Source organism: Carcharhinus amblyrhynchos, unplaced genomic scaffold (assembly GCF_965287045.1).
Source record: "Carcharhinus amblyrhynchos unplaced genomic scaffold, sCarAmb.v2.hapA scaffold_42, whole genome shotgun sequence".
NCBI classification, from domain to species: Eukaryota; Metazoa; Chordata; class Chondrichthyes; order Carcharhiniformes; family Carcharhinidae; genus Carcharhinus; species Carcharhinus amblyrhynchos.
Genome location: NW_027649783.1, coordinates 616,732 through 635,675, shown reverse-complemented (window position 1 = coordinate 635,675; position 18,944 = coordinate 616,732). Strand labels below are relative to the sequence as shown.

Here is an 18,944-nt window from a genome sequence, read left to right as displayed (position 1 = left end):
CAATAGCTCCCCAAACCACCTCTTGTTCTTTTACATCCGTAACAAAGAACACATTTCTCCCGCAGGATAACGCTGCTTTTCTGCTTTCTTTTGATTCGTTGTTACTTTTCCGTTTGATGTAAATCCAGAGGAAGTAAAGAGAGAGACAGTTCACCTCTCTGCTCCCGGTTTGGTTTTGAATTCACCGAACATGACCCTGATGTAAAACAGAGCAAGTGCGGTGAGGTTGTGGAGCAACAGGAGAGAGTCTGACCTCCCAGGAGAGGCTGTGTGTCCCAACCACGGAGCTTTTCTGTGTCGCTCTTTGGATTTTGGTTGTTTGCAATTGTTCCTGAAATGACAAATTCCAAAACTGGGATAGAAATGAAATTTGAGGGATGATCCGATTCTCATGCTTAGTTATTTTTTTATAAACTAATTTATTTGAACAATGTGTGAGGAATACGATTTGTCCATTGTCGGTAAAGTTAGAGGAAGGTTCACAGTCCCAGTTGTTTCTGGGAGTCATCAATGGGGAGAGCTGACTGGCTGTGATTAAACCAGAGGATTCACACCTCAGGAGAGGAGCAAGACTGAGAAGGCGGAGCCTTCATGATCAATCTCAACTGAACCGGGAATTGATCCCGCGCTGTTGGCTGAATGAACTGTCCAGCAAATGGAAACAAATGCTCTGGGCTACTCATTAATGAAAACTGAGACCATCACTGTTTCTATTTGATGGAGTGAGTAGGTGATAGCAGAGGATGGTTTCCGATCCATCGACTTCTGCGTTATGGGCCCAGCACGCTTCCGCTGCGCCACTCTGCTCCCGAAGTCAACCCCTCCCGGCTTATTACTGCTGCCCGCGAGCCAGGAATCTATTCACTGTCCCTTTTTGTTACAAACAAAACCCTGGGAAGCTCACCCTGGCTGGATAATAACATGTAACATCACCCCGAATGTAACAGACAGAGTAAAACTCACAGAAAACCAGTAAAAGACTATTAGGACACATTCACAATGAGAGGCAGCAAGTATTCGAACAAATCAGCAAGATACTGAGATGGAAAAACTGATTGAGTATGAAAAGGGATTTTCTGTTCGACAAAGATAGGCCCTGTTTTGAAATGCATGTTGTGTTGTGTAACTGTGCCCTCTGCTGTGTAACTGTTCTCTCTGTTTGGAACTGTGACTCTCCCGTTGACAGATCTTCACTGTGGTTCTGACAAATTCTTCCCTGTTGTGTAAATGTGTTCCCCGTTTGTAAATGTCATCTGTCTTGAGCAGAAGTTTTTTTTGTGTGTGAAATGTTCTCTGTTGTTGTGTGAAAGTATTTTTCAGTGGAAAAGAATCAATGGAAATTTGAAGGCCGCCATTTCTGAGGCTTGCTTTCAATTCCAGCATTCTTTGGGCCGAATGGCCTCCTCCTGTTTCTGTTTTCTATCCATGTGCCTATGTGTTAAATCGGTGAAGTTGAATTTCACCAGCTGCCGTGGTGGGATTTACTCCGTGTCCCCAAAGATTAGCGCGGGCCTCTGGATTACCAGCCCAGTGACATCACCTTTCATCCCTGTAAACAAAAACAGTTCATTCAGCTCAGCATTAAACCTCTTCCTGAGGAGATTAGAATTCCTGCCACAGAATTTCAATTAGCCGATTGATACAAAGCATTTTGTTCTAGTTTGGAATGTTAACAATTTATCCGGATGAAACATACCTTGTGGAATATCTGATCTAAAAACACTAAGACGAGTGAGAATTAAATGAATAAAGTTACAAGGAATGTAATTCTGAAAAAGCTGTTTGGAACTAACGGTGGATATCAGTTAAGAGGCGAGAGCTCAGTTTTCAGGAGATTCCACCAGATTTCAATAGACATTTATAAATTTATAAGGGACCGGACTCGAACCTAATTTGGATGAAGAATATGGAATGGTGCTGGACTATTCACCCCTCAAACCTGTGGAACTCTGAGTCTTACCTTCACCTTGGTCCGTGAACCTCGAAATAAGTGATCAGTTCACCCTCAATCAGTCAATGCGGAGACAGAGTTTGAAATGGGATAACAAGAAAGATGGAACTCTAATCGATTTGTGCCGAGGTTTTACACTATACTACAGGTAGTCAGGATGGCCGAGCGGTCTAAGGCGCTGCGTTAAGGCCGCAGTCTCCTCTGGAGGCGTGGGTTCAAATCCCACTCCTGACATTGGTTATATTTTCCTTCGCGCGGCTCCATCCAAACGCAAGAAATCTCTCACCTGGCACCACAAGGGCAGCAGATGCAGAGAAACAACGACCATCTCTAAGTTCCACTCCGAGACACACATCATCCTGACTTGGAAACATATTCCCGTTCCGATGGTTCACAATCCTGGAAATTCCTCCCGAATGGCAGTGTGTGTGTGCACAGACACCACATGAACTGCACTGGCTCCAGAATGAATTCATCGCCAATTACTCAAAGATAATTAATTTGGAGAATTCAGGCTTCCCGGGTCAGTGACACACATTTCCCGGATGAATGAATTATTTAAAAAAATCTCGCGCCGCAGAAGGGGCACGCCTGCCTTCAGAGCAGAAAACTGTGTGTATGAATCACACCCTGAACACAGCTACTTTTATATCAGATTTGTGTCTGAAAACAGTAAATGGAACCAACTCGCGATAAACCGCTCAATGTTTAACGAAAGAGTTTCACTGAGTGATGTGTGTGATTCCCTCTGATGGTTTTTTCAATATCGGGGGAAAGGGGGATTTGAAATCGGTGCAGTCGTAGCCCACTGTCGGATCCAATTATGTTTCATTTCATGAATCTATCCGGGATCCCATTGCATCTGTGAAGGGAGAAACAGTCGTTCCAGTATAAGGTCTGCATCTGAAATGTGAACTATCTCTATTTTCACCGATCCTTTCCAGAACTGGTCGTAAATCTGTTTTCACAAACACTACCAGATCTGGAACGTATTTCCAGCATTCCGCTGTACCAAAGTTAGCAATGTCAGGCTCTGTGGCTAACTTGGTTAAAGTGCCTGTGTATCGGCAGGCATATCCTTGTTTCCAATCAGTGTGCACGGACACTGTTAATATCACTTATTTCACAAATACACAATATCCGGAACGGCTTTCCAGCATTCGACCTTACAGAAAGTCTGTGTGGTTTAGTTGTTGAAATCGCCTTTCTGGTAAACAGGTGATGTGGGGTTTGAATCTCAGTCCAGCCTGGATTCCTATCACGTGATCTTTGCAATTGTGCAAGTCACAATGTCGCTTCCTTGTTAGTCAATATGGATATGGTGCAATAATAATGTTTTTTCTCTTTTCATTCACAGGTTTTAAGTTGGTCCGTCTCGTGTCCAACGAAGGGCATACACATGATGGGTCGTACTGGGGCTGCTCTTGGTTGTTCGAGATTGGCCGAGTGCTTCATGTCGTTAGTGTGTGCCTAAACTAGACCAGATACTGGGCAAGACGACAGCCCAGTGACTATCGCTGATTGCTGTGCAGACACATGGATTTGGGCCGGTGTCTGTGGGGGTTTGCGCATTCTCCCCGTGCTTGCGTGGGTTTTCTCCGGGTGCTCCAGTTTCCCCCCACACCCTAAAGATGTGCTGTTAGGCTGATTGGCAGGGATAAATTGCCCCTAAATCAGATTCCCTCAATCTGGATGGCCATAAAACATTAGACAGGGGTCGTGGGTGGAGAGGGGGACTGGTGGTGTTGAGATGGCGGCGCGGGCTCGTTGGGCCGAAGGGCCTGTTTCCCGGGCAAATTTTGTTCTTTGTTCTTTGCTCCGGTTTCCTCCCACAGTCCAAAGATGAGCAGGTTCAGTGGATTGGCCATGCTAGATTGCCGCTTGGTCCCCAAGGGGATGTATAGGTAGATCAGCGGGGTGGATGCTTGGCGCTGCCGAGATACGTCCTATGTGCGATTCGGTACTCGGCACAGACTCGATGGGCTGAACGGTCTCCTTCAGCACATTGGTGATTGAATTTTTCTAAGGCCTCTTGACTGTGTTCGAAATTGCCTGAGAAAATATTGGAAAGCTGAGCTTGTGGAACTTACAGCATTGGGTTTATTGCAGATGATTTTTTTATACACTGCAAGATGATGAAAATACCTGGATCATGTCAATAAATAGGAGAGACAGTTGTGGGGAGACCCAAAATGTGTTTTTTTTCATCTGTGAAAGGAAAAACACAATAGACTTGCAAGAAATGAATAATAGGACTGGCGCTGTTACAAATATTAGTGGGGAAGAAACAAGATTCTTGCTGGGATTAACAGCGTTAAAGTGACAGGCACTTTAACCAACTCAGCCATAGAGCTTGTTACTGCTCTGTGTGGGTACAGCGGAATGTTGGAAATACGTTCCAGGTCCGGTGGGATTTGTGAACATATCTTTCCATATAGAGATAGCTCACTTTTCAAATGCAGATTGTTCACGGGAACGACCGTTTCTATCTCCACAGATGCTATGGGATCTAAGATAGAGTACGATATACAAAATAATGGTTGAAATGCGAATCTTTACAGGTAATCAAGTGTTAAAGGTACAGACAACGTGAGTGGAGAGAGCGTTAAGCACAGGTAAAAGAGATGTGTATTGTCTCCAGACAGGACAGTTAGTGAGATTTTGCAAGTCCAGGTAACTAATGGGGGTTACAGATAGTGTGACATGAACCCAAAATCCAGGTTGAGGCCGTCCTCAGATGTGTGGAATTTGGTTATCAGTCTCTACACAGCGACTCTTGCCGTGTGTCAAGAAGGCCGCCTTGGAGAATGTTTACCTGGAGATCAGAGGCCGAATACCCGTGATCGCTGAAGTGTTCCCCAGCAGGAAGAGAACACAGTTGTCTGATGATTGTCAAGTGGTGTTCATTCATCCGTTGTCGTAGCGTCTGCCTGGTCTCCCCAATGTACCACGGCTTGGGACATCCTTTCCTGCAGCGTATCAGGTAGACAACGTTGGCCGAGTTGCAAGAGTATGTACCATGTACCTGGTGGATGATGTTCTCACGTGAGATGATGACATCCATGTCGATGGTCCGACATGTCTTCCAGAGGTTGCTGTGGCAGGGTTGTGTGGTGTTGTGGTCACTGTTCTCCTGAAGGCTGGGTAGTCGCTGCGGACAATGGTCTGTTTGAGGTTGTGCCGTTGTTTAAAGGAAAGAAGTTGGGGTGTGGGGATGGCCTTGCCGTGATTTCGTCCTCATCAATGATATATTGAAGGTTGTGGAGAAGACGTTGTAGCTTCTCCGCTCCGAGAAAGTACTGGACGACGAAGGATACTCTGTCGGCCATTTCCCATGTTTATCTTCTGAGGAGATTAGACCATGCAGACGCTACGACAACTGATGAATGAACACCGTTCGACAATCACCAGGCAAGAGTGTTACCCTCCTGCTGGGGAACACTTCAGCGGTCACGGGCATTTGACCTCTGATCTCCAGGTAAGCATTCTCCAAGGCGGCCTTCATGACATACAACAACACAGAGTCGCTGAGCAGAGACTGATAGCCAAGTTCTGCACAAAGGAGAACGGCCTCAACCGGGATCTTGGGTTCATGGCACACTATCTACGACCGCCACGATTTGCCTGGGCTTGCAAAATCTCACTAACTATCCTGTCTGGAGACAATACACATCTCTTTAACCTGTGCTTAACGCTCTCTCCACTCACATTGTCTGTACCTTTAAGACTTGATTAGCCCTAAAGACTCACATTCCAACCATTATTTTGTAAATTGAGTTTGTGTCTTTATATGTCCCTGTTTGTGAACTGAAATCCCACTCACCTGATGAAGGAGCAGCGCTCCAAAAGCGAGTGGTTTGTACTATCAAAAAAACTGTTGGACTTTAACCTGGTGTTCTAAGTTTTTTTTTTATCCTATCCTAGATGCCATAGCATCTGTGGAGAGTGAAACGGTCGTCTCTTGAAAGGTCTGTACGAAAACTGAACTTTCTCCATTTTCACAGATACAGTCACAAATACCACCGGACCTGGAACGTATTTCTAGCATTCGGCTGCACAGACGCCTAGTGGTAGCAGGCTCTGTGGCTTAGTTGGTTAAAGCACCTGTCTAGTAAACAGGAGTTCCTGGGTTTAAATCCCAGCAGAGCCTTGTTTCTTTCCCATTGATTTTTGTAACAGCGCCACTCCAACTATCCATTGTTTGGAAGTCAGTTTTGTCTTTCCCTTCACAGTGGGTGATCCACAGCGATGAAAAAAAATTCTGCACTCCCCAGAAATGATTTATTGAAATGATCCAGATATTTTCATCATCTTGCTGTAAAAAACAACTGCAATAAACCCAATGCTGTAAGTTCCACAAGCTCAGCTTTCCAATATTTTCTCAGGGAATTTCGAACACAGTCAAATGGCCTTAGAACCACACAATCCCCAGACTGCTGAAGGAGACCTTCTGCCCATCGAGTTTGTACCGATTCTGACAGAGAATCGCACATAGGACCGATCTCCGCAGTATTTACCCCAGTCTAACACCGACATCTCCACATCTAGGATAGATAAATGAAAGAAAAATAATTGAAACCCACAGTGGACCATCGAGACAGCACCGATTTTCCTGTAAACCTTTCAAATCCGCCTTTCCCCGACACCCGCTCACCAGGGTCTCAGGGGAACTGCTCCTTACGAATTATCAAAAGCGAGAACATCAGAGGGAATCACCCACATCATTCAGTGAAGCTCTTCCACTAAAAATTGAACGGTTTATCGTAAGCTTGTCCCACTTACTGTTTTCAGACTCACATCTGGTATAAAAGTAGCCGTGTTCGGGGTGTGATTCACACACACACACAGACACACACACACACAGAAACACACATATCTTTCTGCTCTGAAGGCAGATTGCTCCTCCTGTGGGACGAGGTGATTTTTTTTGAATGCTTCATTCATGCGGGGCGTGTGTGTGGCTGGCCCGGGAATCATTTATTGTTCAAATTAATTCTCTTTGAGAAATTGGAGTTGAATTCATCCTGGAGCCACTCCGGTCCATGTGTTGGACGTGCACATAAACTATTTTCTGGGAGTGAGTTCCAGGATTGTGAGCCAGCCATGGGAACGGTGATATGTTTCCAAGTCAGGATGATGTGTGTCTCGGAGTGGAACTTACAGGTGGCCGTTGTCGTTTCTGCTGCCCTTGTGCTGAGATTTCTTGGGTTTGGATGGTGCCTCACGAAGGATTAAAAAAAGCGTTAGAGTTTGGATTTGAATCCATTCCTTTAGAGCAGACTACGTTCTGAACACAGCGCCTTAGGCCGCTCGGCCGTCCTGACTACCTTAGCTAAAGTGGAAAATCTCTGCACAATCGATTTGAATTCCATCTTTGTTGTTATTACATTTTCAATCGATGTGTTTTTTTTTTCATTTTTGAACCCCAGCCAGAGGCCTGTATCTGAGTCCCATCCTTCCCCAAGCCGCCGGGGGGTGAGGAGCTTCTCATTGCTGCATTGCTCTGTTTGCTCAAATCAACAAAGACCCAATTCCCGCCCTACCTGTTCCTTACAGGAAGGTGTTGAGAGTGTCAGATGTGAGCAATGTGAAGTATCCAACTGGAGAGTTACATCCTGGCGACAGGAATATCTCTCCACAGCTGCTTTCGGGGCTGCTGAATATTTCCAGCATTTCCTCTTTCTGATTTTGTGTCTTCATTACAGGAGTTCATTTACTGACAACCCAAAACTTGTCTCTCGGGCCCAGCTCCAGACACAGCTTTTCTGTGACCTTCAGACAGACAGTGTCACTTTTCACTTTCCTGCACACATGCTTTAAAATCAGCTGTTTCACACTCAGCAGCCTGTGGCATTGCCTTCAAACCTCACCCCACCCTCCACCCGCACACCAAGGTCTCAGGGATCCCAGTGCTTCTAGGATTTCAAAAAAAACAATGGGATCACAGTGTTTGTGAGGGAATGTGAAAGGTTAGCCCACACTCAGAAACAGACGGATTACGTGAGAATCTCTCTCCATGTCTCTCTCTCTCTCTCTCTCTCTCTCTCTCTCACACACACACACACACACACACACACACACACACACACACACACACACACACACACACACACACACACACACACAAACCACAATCGCCACGGCAAATGGTCAAATTTGACATCGATAAAACAAAATCTGGAATTAAAAGTCTAACGACAATGAATCGATTGTCATAAAATAATGCAACCGGTTCACTAATGTCCTTTAAGAAACGATTTTTTGCCTGGTCTGGACCTACATGGGGCCCCGACACACAGCAACTTTGGTGACTCTAAGCTGCCCTCTGAGGTGACCTATCAAGCCGCTCAGTCAAACGCCAGTTTGGGATGGGCAATAATTGCGGGCCCAGCCAGCGACACTCACATCCCAGGAATGAATAAACAAATTAAATGGGTGATTCAGAATGAGGGGGTACCCAATTTCAGTTGCAGTACCAAAGGTTGAGAGATACAGAATTAATTTAGAAACGATATTTCAGTTCCAGAAGCTGGCAGTCAGAACAAATCACTTGTACAGGCACAGTTTAGCTTTAGAATCAGAAAGACACCAATCCCCATAAAGCAACAGATAATGGAAAGCAGTCTGCAGAGAGACTGATGCAGCAGAGAAAACATTCCTTCTGGTGATATCAGAGCTTGCCATGGCTCCTGCTCTGTCCAAGATCGCAAAAGAAAACTACAAAGTGTCGTGAAAGAAGCCAGTCCATCACACAAACCAGCCTCCCATCCATTGACACTTCCCGCTGCCTTGGAGAAGCAGCCAGTTTAATCAGGCAGTGAAACACACTGGACACAATCTCTTCCATCGGCTTCCGTCAAAATAAAAGTTACAAAAATTTTGAGGAAAGCGCTAACCAACTAAAGAACAGCTTCTTCCCTGGTGCTAACAAAATTCAGACTGGATTTACCTCGTAATAATTTGGTCTTTCTCTACAGGTTGCTTTACCTGTAACATTAGATTGTGCGCTCTCTCCTTTCCTTATCTATGTATGGTATTTCTGCCTGTATAATATGCAAGAAACATTAGTTTTCACTGTACACGAATACGTGGTGTAATAATAAGTCAAATCAAAGAACGTGAAACAGATATAAAGGTAAAATTGCCGGAGTCACAACTGACCAGAAGTTGCTTTCCCCCTCAATGGGGAGAGATTATTGGTGGTGGTTTAGCCTCAGGATCACCATACCTCAGATGACAGACAATGCTGTTCCACCTGAACTGCCACTTTTAAAGATCTGTGGACCTGTGCGCCCAGATCCCTCAGTGTGCCTATGCTAATGATTGTTCTGCCATTTATTTTACAGCTCCCATCTAAGTTGGAGCTACAAAATGCATCAGCTCGCTTTTGGACGGATTAAGTTCCATCTGTCATTTCTCTGCCGATTTTTCCAGCCGATCTATATTCTGCTGTATTCTCTGACAATCTTCATCACTATCCGTAACTCCGTCAATCTCAGTATTATCCACAAACTTCCCCGCGGGACACCACTAGTTATTAAACTCCACATTGTGGTTTACTAAGCGAGCTGTCCTTTGAGGAGGAATAGAAGCTGGAGTCAGCCATTCTGCCCTAACGGGGCAGAATTATGATAATGACCGATCGTTCAGCTCAGGAACCTGGCGCCACTCGCAGCCAATGACTTTAGCTTCCTTTATCCTCAAGCGATTTCAATAATTAATTATTGGAATCATACAATGTTTTGGCTTGAACTGCTTCCTGTGGTACAGAATTCCGTTGACCAATCGTTCTCTGGGTGAAGACATCTCGCAACACCTCAGTGGTTTAAGGTATACCCTGTGTCCGTAGGCTGTAGCCCTTGTCTGGATTTCACTGCCATCAGAAATATTCTTCCGACATCACCTCGCTCGTCCTGTGAGAACTTGAGAGTTTTCCATGATATCCCGCTCATGTTTCAAAACTCCAGCGAATATAATCCCAACTGTTGGAATTACTCTTGATCCAGAGATCTCTGGGGTCATACTTGTTCTACTCCTTCCATGTCAAACTATCCTTCGTCTAGTCAGGAGACCACAAGTTCACACAATATTCCAGGTGTTGTGCCACGAAGGTCCTGTAAAATTGCAGCATGACATCATTGCTCTGGCACTCTAAACATCTCACTACGAAGGAAAATAAAGCATTTACTTTCTTCACCGCCTGCTGCAGCTGCATGCTTACTTTCAGCCACTTGTGTGAAAGGACACATTGTTGGACATTTTCTCTTATCCTGTTGTCATTCAGATAACACTCTGACTTCCAGTTTTTGCTGCAAAGTGGATAATCTCACATCCATCCACATTACACTGTATCTGCCCTTCACTTACTCACTCACATAACTTGTCCAAAACACAGTGAGACATCTCTGCAAACCATTTACATCTCATTGTCTCATCCAATTTTTTGTCATTTGCAAATGTGCAGATATATTTATTTCCCTAACCTAAATCTTACATGTATAATCTGAACAGTTGGGCTGCTAGCACCGATATCTGCTCTGACAGATTCACATTGGCTGTATCTGGGCTAAAGGCCAATTTACAGCAATGCTTTATTTCCTGTGTGACACTCAGTTTTCGATACATTTCAATGCTGTGTCCCCAGTCCGATGCATTATGATTTTGTACACTTATCTGCCATGAGGGACCTTGTTGAAAATCTTCAAAAAGTGCACGTATACCTCATCTATTGGCTCCCTGTCATCAACTCTATGAATCTTCTCATCGAAGAACTCTGTTTGATTTATCAAGTTAATTTTCCTTTTATAAACCCATGCTGACCCTGGCTGGTCCTACCACTGTTTACCATGTGGTCTGCTATAAAATTATTGAGTTTCCCCGCCTGGCTCACTGGTCCATGATTCTCCGTTTTCTGTCTACATCTCTCTGAGAGGATAACTAGTGGGGTTAGATTGGTTACCATCCAATATGTGTAGAAAGTTCCAGAGTCCATTGGAATATAGGAAGATGACGACCAATGCTTGCGTTATTTCTGGGGAATTCTGGGGGCCAGAATCCATAATTCTGATGTAAATGAAGAAGAGACGAAGGATTTGCGGTCTGCATAGGGGCGGAGTTCATCACTGGAGCTGAAGGTGCCGCGGATCAATCCTGGTGCTCGATGGAAATTTATTATTTTTGAGTTTGTAGCGATGTGATGTATCAAGTGAATTGTAAGGTCAATTATTACTCAACATCACTGCTTTTGATATTCTGTCACATGTTCGCTCGACCAGGTAGTGGAGAATAGTCCTTCTCTTATGCCTTTGATGGGCGATCACTTAATTTATTTCAAGTCTCACAATTCCCCGTGATGAATTTTTAACTTGTGCCCCGAGAATATCGATTACAGGGGCAAAGAATTTGCAACGTCAGCAATGCCTGCAGCTATGTATGCTGGCCATTCACTCTGCTATTTTGCACCTTAGTGTCCCTCTGTAATACTCATGTGTCTCATTACATTACACACATTAGCTTCGTGCAAACCTGCGGCACTGATGGGACTAATTAGAACCTGTTTGTTCAGTCACTGTAACCAATATGAGTTTCCACGGACATTAATTGTATCACTGGAGATTTTACCTGTTCTATTAATAGGACCATTCTATCGTAACGTGCCAATGGAAGCATTCATCATCGGCACTTAAAAGAGTTAGTGGTTCCAGAGAGACAGAAAATCTCAGATACGGTAGATTAGAATCTCGGAGCAGCATATTGTACCTTACAACACTGGATGGGAATCTAGGAATAGAAGATTGGAATTCCATAACAATTGCTCAGAATATGCGACTCTTAGATCGGAATGTCACAACTATTGGCAAGAGTTTTTCGTCGGAGATAAACTACCTGAATACATATTCTTATGTATTGACATTACCGTCACGAATCTACTGGGCATTGCTGATCATGCAGTACATTTATTACCCGATTTTGGCCATTATTGGTGTCCCTGGTAAGTCTTTACGTCAGGAAAATAATGTTGAAAATGTTGTTAGACTGTCACTCTGCCGTTACTCTCTCGTCTGTTTCAATTTCTCTGGCAAATAAAATTCATGCAAAATATGTTCTCTAATCATATTCCTGTTATCTAAATATTGGTAAGGGAAAACATTCACTTCAATCTGCATCAGAAACTCAATTCTTTACACACATTGTCTTTTCCCTCTCTGCTCAATGAATGAGGTTGCATGAGATCTATCCAAACTTCAGACGGTTTATTTGAAGGTGATCTATGTTCTGAGTCAATATTGTCTGTGTTAGCAATTCTGTGTAATGCTGCTTTAAGAATAAAATCCAACCCGCATCTTAGATAGTCCAGCTCCTGAATAAACCCATTTCTGTGCCTTTGCTGAATCTAAACTCCTACATTCCACCATTTCCCTGTTCAGTCTATCTGTTGTACGAGCCCATTAAATGGAACTAATTCGAAACTCGGCTGTCATATTTTAACTCAAATGCATTCCATGTAACTGTCAGGCTGCCGCTTAATGACGCACATTGTCACCCGATCAAACTCTGTTCGATTCTGAAATTCCTATCAGTGATTACTCTCCTTCATTTCCATTTTGACACATTCCCTGCTCATTTCTCAGAGCCCAGCACACCGACTCCCCTTAAAGTACTTGTGTCACAGTGCCTCACAGCGCCAGGGGCCGTCTTTGATTCCAGCCTTGGTGACTGTCTGGATGGACTTTTCACTTTGTCCCGTGCCCGGGGGCTCCAGTTTCCCGCCAAACTCCAAAGATTTGCAGTTTTGATTGTCTGGCCATGTCATGTTAATCTTTGATATACAAAGATGCCTAGGTTAGGAGGGTGGGCCAGAATAAATTGTGGGACTCTGGGTAAGGACTGGAGGGAAAGGCCTGGGTGGAATGGTCTTTCAGAGAGTTAGTGTCGTCGAAAGGGACCAAATGGCCTCCTACTGGACTATATGGACTCTATGTTTCTATGATTCATTATTAATGCCCGTTTTATTTGTAAATTCACTTGTATATTTTCGTTTATTTCTCAACTTTTCCATGCATTCTTTCATTTTTCCCCAGATTTCCTCACATCCCTCTCTCTAGCACTTTTTCCGCCCCTCTCCATATCTTCCTCGGCACTCCCACAACCCCCTCTCTCTCGCTACCCCTAAATCTCTCTCTCCCTCTGTCTCTATCCCATTCCTTCTGCCCAACCCTCTTACTATTTGTGCCTCTGACTTCTCGGGTCTCTCTCTTCATGATCTTCATGGAATCATGGAAATGTATAAAATAGAATATGTGAATGCACCTGCACTATATTTTCACCGAGTAAATACATGTAACAGGTGGATCGATTCCTTTCGCCAGGGCTCGCTGCCCATTAATTTAACCCTCTTTACATTTCATAGCGATCATTCGGAGAGTGTAGACCTCTTCTCTATTCTTTGCTACCTTATTGAAACGCTGCACGGATTTGAAACAATTTTGATATCCGCACCGAATGTCCTTGCAGTTGTTTTTTTTACATATTTCTAAATGCTTGGCATTTCTTTCTGCCCTTTGTTACATTATAGCTCATTTTGCACATCCCAATGTACCATTTGTTATGTTATAAAATCCAGCTCACATCTTAGATGTCCAGCTCCTGAATAAAACCTTTCCTGAGCCGTTGTTCAATCTAAACTCCTGCATTCCACTATTTCCACAACCAGTCAATCTGTTCAAAGTCTCGATTAAGAAGAACTAATGCAAAACTCGGCTGTCATATCTTAGTTAACACGAATGTGTTCCATGCACCCATATGCTTACTGATCTTAAACATTCATGTCTTCTCCTTATATATCCCACAATCCGCCTGCTCATCACTTTTTCTCAAACAGTCTTGAAGGGCTTCGTATTTCATTTTACTTCCCTTCTTATCCATTCCCTTTGAAGGTCTGTGACACCCAAATTATTTATTGCTTCGTACAAAGGGCCACCGACTTGACATATTAGCAAAGTTCAGTCATCATGACTGAATGCCCCAACTGATGAAATTGTTCAGAATATCCTAGTTGTAACGTAATCTTTCTTCTTATTTCCTCCGTTTTATCATGCATTGTTTTCCACTGGTCAGAAATTATACAGAGTGAATGTAGATGTTAACAATGTATTTCTGTCTGAGGATAAGATTGTAAAGATAGAAACAAAACACATGTTCCATACATTTTCAAAAGGAGAAATGGAACATTCATTGAATGCATTTCATTTAACAGTCATATGTTAAAAATGGCGGCGCGGGCTCGTTGGGCCGAAGGGCCTATTTCCCGTGCTGTGTTGTTGTTTGCTCTTGACACCTTCAGCTGGGACTGACATACATCAGAACAAAACTTCGCTGCGTAGTGATTCAGTTCTACCTGATATTATCGAGACTCCCTGTATAATGATCAAGATCAGCAATTTGATCTGAATCTTTCACATCGATCGAGTGAGTATCACTAATAGTGATCTATGGTGATGACCCAGGAGAAACCAATATCACTTTCGCGAGGTGGTGGCACAGTGGTCCTGCCAGTGGGCTCATAATCCCAACACCCAGCATAATGATCTGGGGACCTGTGTTCAAATCCCACCATGGTATCAAGTGAAATGTGGATTCATTGAAAATCTGTAGTTAACAATCTAGTGGTGACAAAAGAACCATTTTTGGTTGTTCTACAGATGTGCCTGGTTCATACATGTCCTTTTCCCTGTCTGGCTTACATGTGAATTTCGACCACATTAATGTGCTTGACTCTGAAGTGAAGGATATTTAGAGACGGGATAAATATGACCCAGACAGCGACCCCCACATCCCTAAACAAAGAATAAAATAACTTTGGAATGATGGGGAGCTGCAATCAATACACAATGGAATAAAAAGCAAGATTGTTCTTCAGAAAAAAAATTTAAAAAAAAAACTTTTTTTTTAGCAATCTAAAGTATTATTTTATTTATTATTCTCATTTGCAGCCAACTTAGTGACGATAATCATTCTATCTCGGCGGAAATGTGGTTTGTCCAACTGTGTCACTCTCTATCTGGTGGCAATGGCAGCAGCAGATCTACTGGTCGTTATCATAGACCTAATATTTAGGCATATTCCGATAGTATATCGTGATAATTTTAGATTCATGTATGACATCCCGGTGTGTAATATCCACAGTGTTCTGCTTTATGCAGTCACAGATTGTTCTGTCTGGTTCACTGTCGCTTTCACCTTTGATAGATTTGCAGCCATTTGCTGCCAGAGGTGGAACAATAAATATTGTACAGAGAAAACAGCAGTTATCATTCTGGGAACAGTGGTTCTGCTGAGCTGCTTATGTAACATTTTCTGGTACTTTATGTTGACAGGTTGGTACTTACTAGACCACAGTCCCTGGTTTTGTGCTGTGGCAATAGCGGTTTTGCCATCTCAGTTCTGGGTAACAATCGAGTCCCTTCACTATGTTTTAAATCCATGTATCCCATTCGTTCTGATTCTGCTGCTCAATGCTATCACTGTAAGACACATTGTCATGGCCAGCAGAGCCCGACGCAGGCTTCGGGATCACAGTGGTGAGAGTCCAAGAGACTCAGAGATTGAGAACAGAAGAAAATCCATGATTTTGCTTTTTGTTATCTCAGCAAATTTCATCATGTTATGGGGCCTTATAATGGTGTATTCGATATGGTACAGAATCCAATGGTTGGGGTATAGATCTCTGTTTCTGCACAAGTTTGTGCAGGAAATAGGATTCATGCTCCAGGTCCTGAGTTGCTGCACAAATACTGGCATTTATGCCGTGACTCAATCAAAGTTTAGAGATCAGTTGTACATTTTTGTGACATATCCCTTTACTGCAATTCGTAAGTATATTAAATGATCAGGTGAACTAAATAATTTCTGGAGACTAAGATATATCCCGTTTTATTTTCTGACTGAGCAGCCCTCATTTGGCATCTATGATACACACATTGCAGACTGGTTGATATTTCATGGAGTTGATATCAAAAATGGGGTGGTGTAAATCTCCTTCCCATGGGATTGGTGATACCGTCATAGTGGAGACAATCATTTTTCTTCTGGTATTTGTCCTTAAGCTGCAGTGGGATTTTCTGCTCGTCAGGACTGAGGTGAGGAGAAATCAGTGCAGCCAGAGGTTGGTGAATCTGTGGAATTCACTACCACAGAAAGTAACTGAGGCGTAAACAATGTGTGAGTTCAAGACGAAAATAGCTCTTGGGTTTCAAGGGATGATGGGATACAGGAGAAGACAGGATCAACAATGTGCTTTTGATGATCAGCTATGATCAATGTGAGTGGCGAGCAGGCTCAAAGTGCCGATTGTCCTATTCCTGTGTCTATTTTCTATTGTTCTAAGTTCCTACGTCAGTGGTGCAAAATGATGCGGTAACAAGAAATTAATCTGCTCCTCTTGGGGTCAAAGCTACAAACACAGTCGGTTTGGTCTTCCCTTTCCACAATTTTGCCCTTCACAAACCGTGCAATTGTCGGCTGCAAAATGTCTCTGTGACACGAGAGCAGGACAGGCATTTTGTCCAAGGATGAGGTGTTTCAGGCTGTTTGGAATCATTCTCTTTATTCCTGGGATCTGCCACTGAGGCAATATAGCACTGCTGTGTTCCTGACTGGGATATGCGATGAAGCAAAAGTTGAACTGACATATTTTTGCCTCCATGAGGGCTAAAACATAACCTTCATCTTGTCTCCCTATGTGTTATAGTCACAATACACATGTCTTATAGTTGTCACAACTTGTTTCCTTTTATCACTGACAGTTAACAAAGTCACTGTGAATGTCACTTCAAACTGATGCAGAAAATAACTCTTTCAGTCATCATAATGTAACCATTGAAGCTAAAAGCGTGGATAACAGTTAATGCAGTCTCAATATATATCACTTAGAAAAGCTCATTCTGAACATCGTTGCAAATGGCTGCGGTGGATAAACACATTTCATGCAACTTTAAAATACAATATTGTTGATCATTTCAAATGGTCATGACACATATAATCAAACTCTCCGAGATAATACAATTTAAAATAGTAATGATCCGTATCAGTTAAACCAGCTGCTGTACAGATTTGCAGTGTTGACTCATAACACCTGGAACTCGGGTTTGATTCTGCATTGGGTTACTGTTTGCCTGGAGTTTGCACATTCTTAACATGTCTTCCTGGTTTTCCTCCCGATGTCCTGGTTCCCTCCCACAGTCCAAGGTTGTGCAGGTTGGGTACATTGGCTATGTTAAATCTGTGGGGTTACAGGGATTGGGGGGAGAGCTGGATGGTAGCAAGTACTTTCAGAGAGGGAAAAGTGGACAACTAGTGATGGACAAAGTTGGTGGAATTGCGGATTATGATGAGGACAGCTGGAGGATAGAGCAGGACATAGATCGGTTGGAGAGTTGAGCGGAGAGATGGCAGATGGACAAATGTGAGGTAATGCATTTTGGAAGGTCTAATACAAAAGAAAAATGTGCTGCAAATGGCTGAACCCTTAAGATTATTGATGGACAAAGGAATCTGTGTGTACAGGTACACAGGTCACAGAAAGTGGCATCGCAGGTGGAGAAGTCCGTCTAAGGGGAAATGGAATACTTGCTTTTATCAGTCGGGACATTGAGTTTAAACATTGGCAAGTGAAGTTGCAAAGTTATAGCACTTAGTTGGGCCGCACTTTGAATATAGTGTTCAATTATGTTCACCGCAGGACCAGAAGGATGAAGAGGCTTTGGAGAGGGTAAAGAAAAGACTTATCAGGATGGTGGCTGGTACGGAGGCAATTAACTATGAGGAGAAGTAGCAGAAGCTTGTTCTATTTTCACTGGAACGAGGGAGTATGAGGGGTGATCTGATAGAATTCTACAAGATTATGAGAGGCATGGACAGAGTGGATAGTCAGAAGCCTTTTTTTTCCCAGGATGGAAGAGCCAAATACAAGGAGCATGGGTTTAAGGTATACGAGTAACATTTAACAGAGATGTACGAGGCACGTTTTTTTGACACAGAGAGTGATGGGTGCCTCGAATTCGCTGCCGGGGGGAGATAGTGCAAGTGGATACAAGAGTGACGTTTATTGAGGGTCTGGAGAAATACATGAATACATTGGGAATAGGCGGATATGGTTCCTGAAATAGTAGGGGGTTTTATTTCAGATGGGCCATATGGTCAGTGCAGGCTTGGAGGGGGGAGGGGGAGCGCGAAGAGCCTGTTTCTGTGTTGTAATTTCCTTTGTTATTTAATCGTTCTTCTAATAAATTCTGGTCAACAACGCTCACATCTCATGAATGAATAAAGATAAAACTGTCGATTCAGTTTGTGTTCATGCATTTCCCTTTGCTTTTCAAGCCGCTTGCAGTTTCAATTGCTTTGTGTTTATCAAATATTGTGAATATCAGTGTGAGAACATTGACGTATCCACAAAAAAAGAACAACAGGATCTCAGAGTGATATGTATCAACAAATAGGGCGGCATGCATATTTCAGCACAACAAATCTGTACCTGAGGTTCGGTGTTAGAAATAGAACTTGGCCAAGCTGAGGAAAGAATGTCAGTCTGGTGTTGACTGAACACCAGAATCCCTCCTGTGTCCTCCACACACGCAACACATGATCGATTGGTGCCAGCTCTGTTGCAAAACTCGTCCCATAGGGTACCACAGTGTGGGAAAGTGAGGCTGTTCCGAGCCGTTCCACATGGGTCATGTTTGTGGCTGCTATAGCAAGCCCAGCATTTCTATTTGGAAGATCTTATTTCTGTTTCAGAGTCTGGGGAAAGATTTTCCTACCGGGTTCGCCTCAAAACCGGGGAAACCCGCCCCAGGTTAATGTACTTTTCGTTGTCCCCCCCCCCTCCCCCCCCCCGGCACCGCCGGCCCCACCCCCCCCCCCCACCCCCCCCGCGCCCCCCCCCCCCTCCCCCCTCCCCCACTTCTGTAATTCACGTGGCGGGAGGAATGGGAGA

The 18,944-nt window shown here is 43.7% G+C and overlaps 1 protein-coding gene and 2 non-coding genes across 3 annotated transcripts; all 3 read left to right on the top strand.

Annotated features, from left to right (window-relative positions):
* The first annotated feature begins 430 nt into the window (after positions 1 to 430).
* LOC145335835 (putative G-protein coupled receptor 139) lies at positions 431 to 15,839 on the top strand. Its single transcript, XM_080181561.1, has 3 exons — positions 431 to 461; positions 11,736 to 11,942; positions 14,944 to 15,839. The coding sequence occupies exons 1-3, from the start codon at positions 431 to 433 to the stop codon at positions 15,837 to 15,839; spliced, it is 1,134 nt and encodes a 377-aa protein (XP_080037687.1).
* Positions 2,103 to 2,185, top strand: trnal-aag (transfer RNA leucine (anticodon AAG)). The gene has a single exon. It is a non-coding gene; the product is annotated as a tRNA-Leu (tRNA).
* trnat-agu (transfer RNA threonine (anticodon AGU)) lies at positions 6,028 to 6,101 on the top strand. The gene has a single exon. It is a non-coding gene; the product is annotated as a tRNA-Thr (tRNA).
* Positions 15,840 to 18,944: the final 3,105 nt, after the last annotated feature.

Bases quoted from the DNA above. Each gene is read 5' to 3' on its own strand.
- LOC145335835 (XM_080181561.1), top strand. From the start codon at position 431: ATGTGTGAGGAATACGATTTGTCCATTGTCG. The intron at 462-11,735 runs GTAAAGTTAGAG...ATGGGAATCTAG, and splicing joins ATACGATTTGTCCATTGTCG to GAATAGAAGATTGGAATTCC. The intron at 11,943-14,943 runs GTAAGTCTTTAC...TCTCATTTGCAG, and splicing joins GGCCATTATTGGTGTCCCTG to CCAACTTAGTGACGATAATC.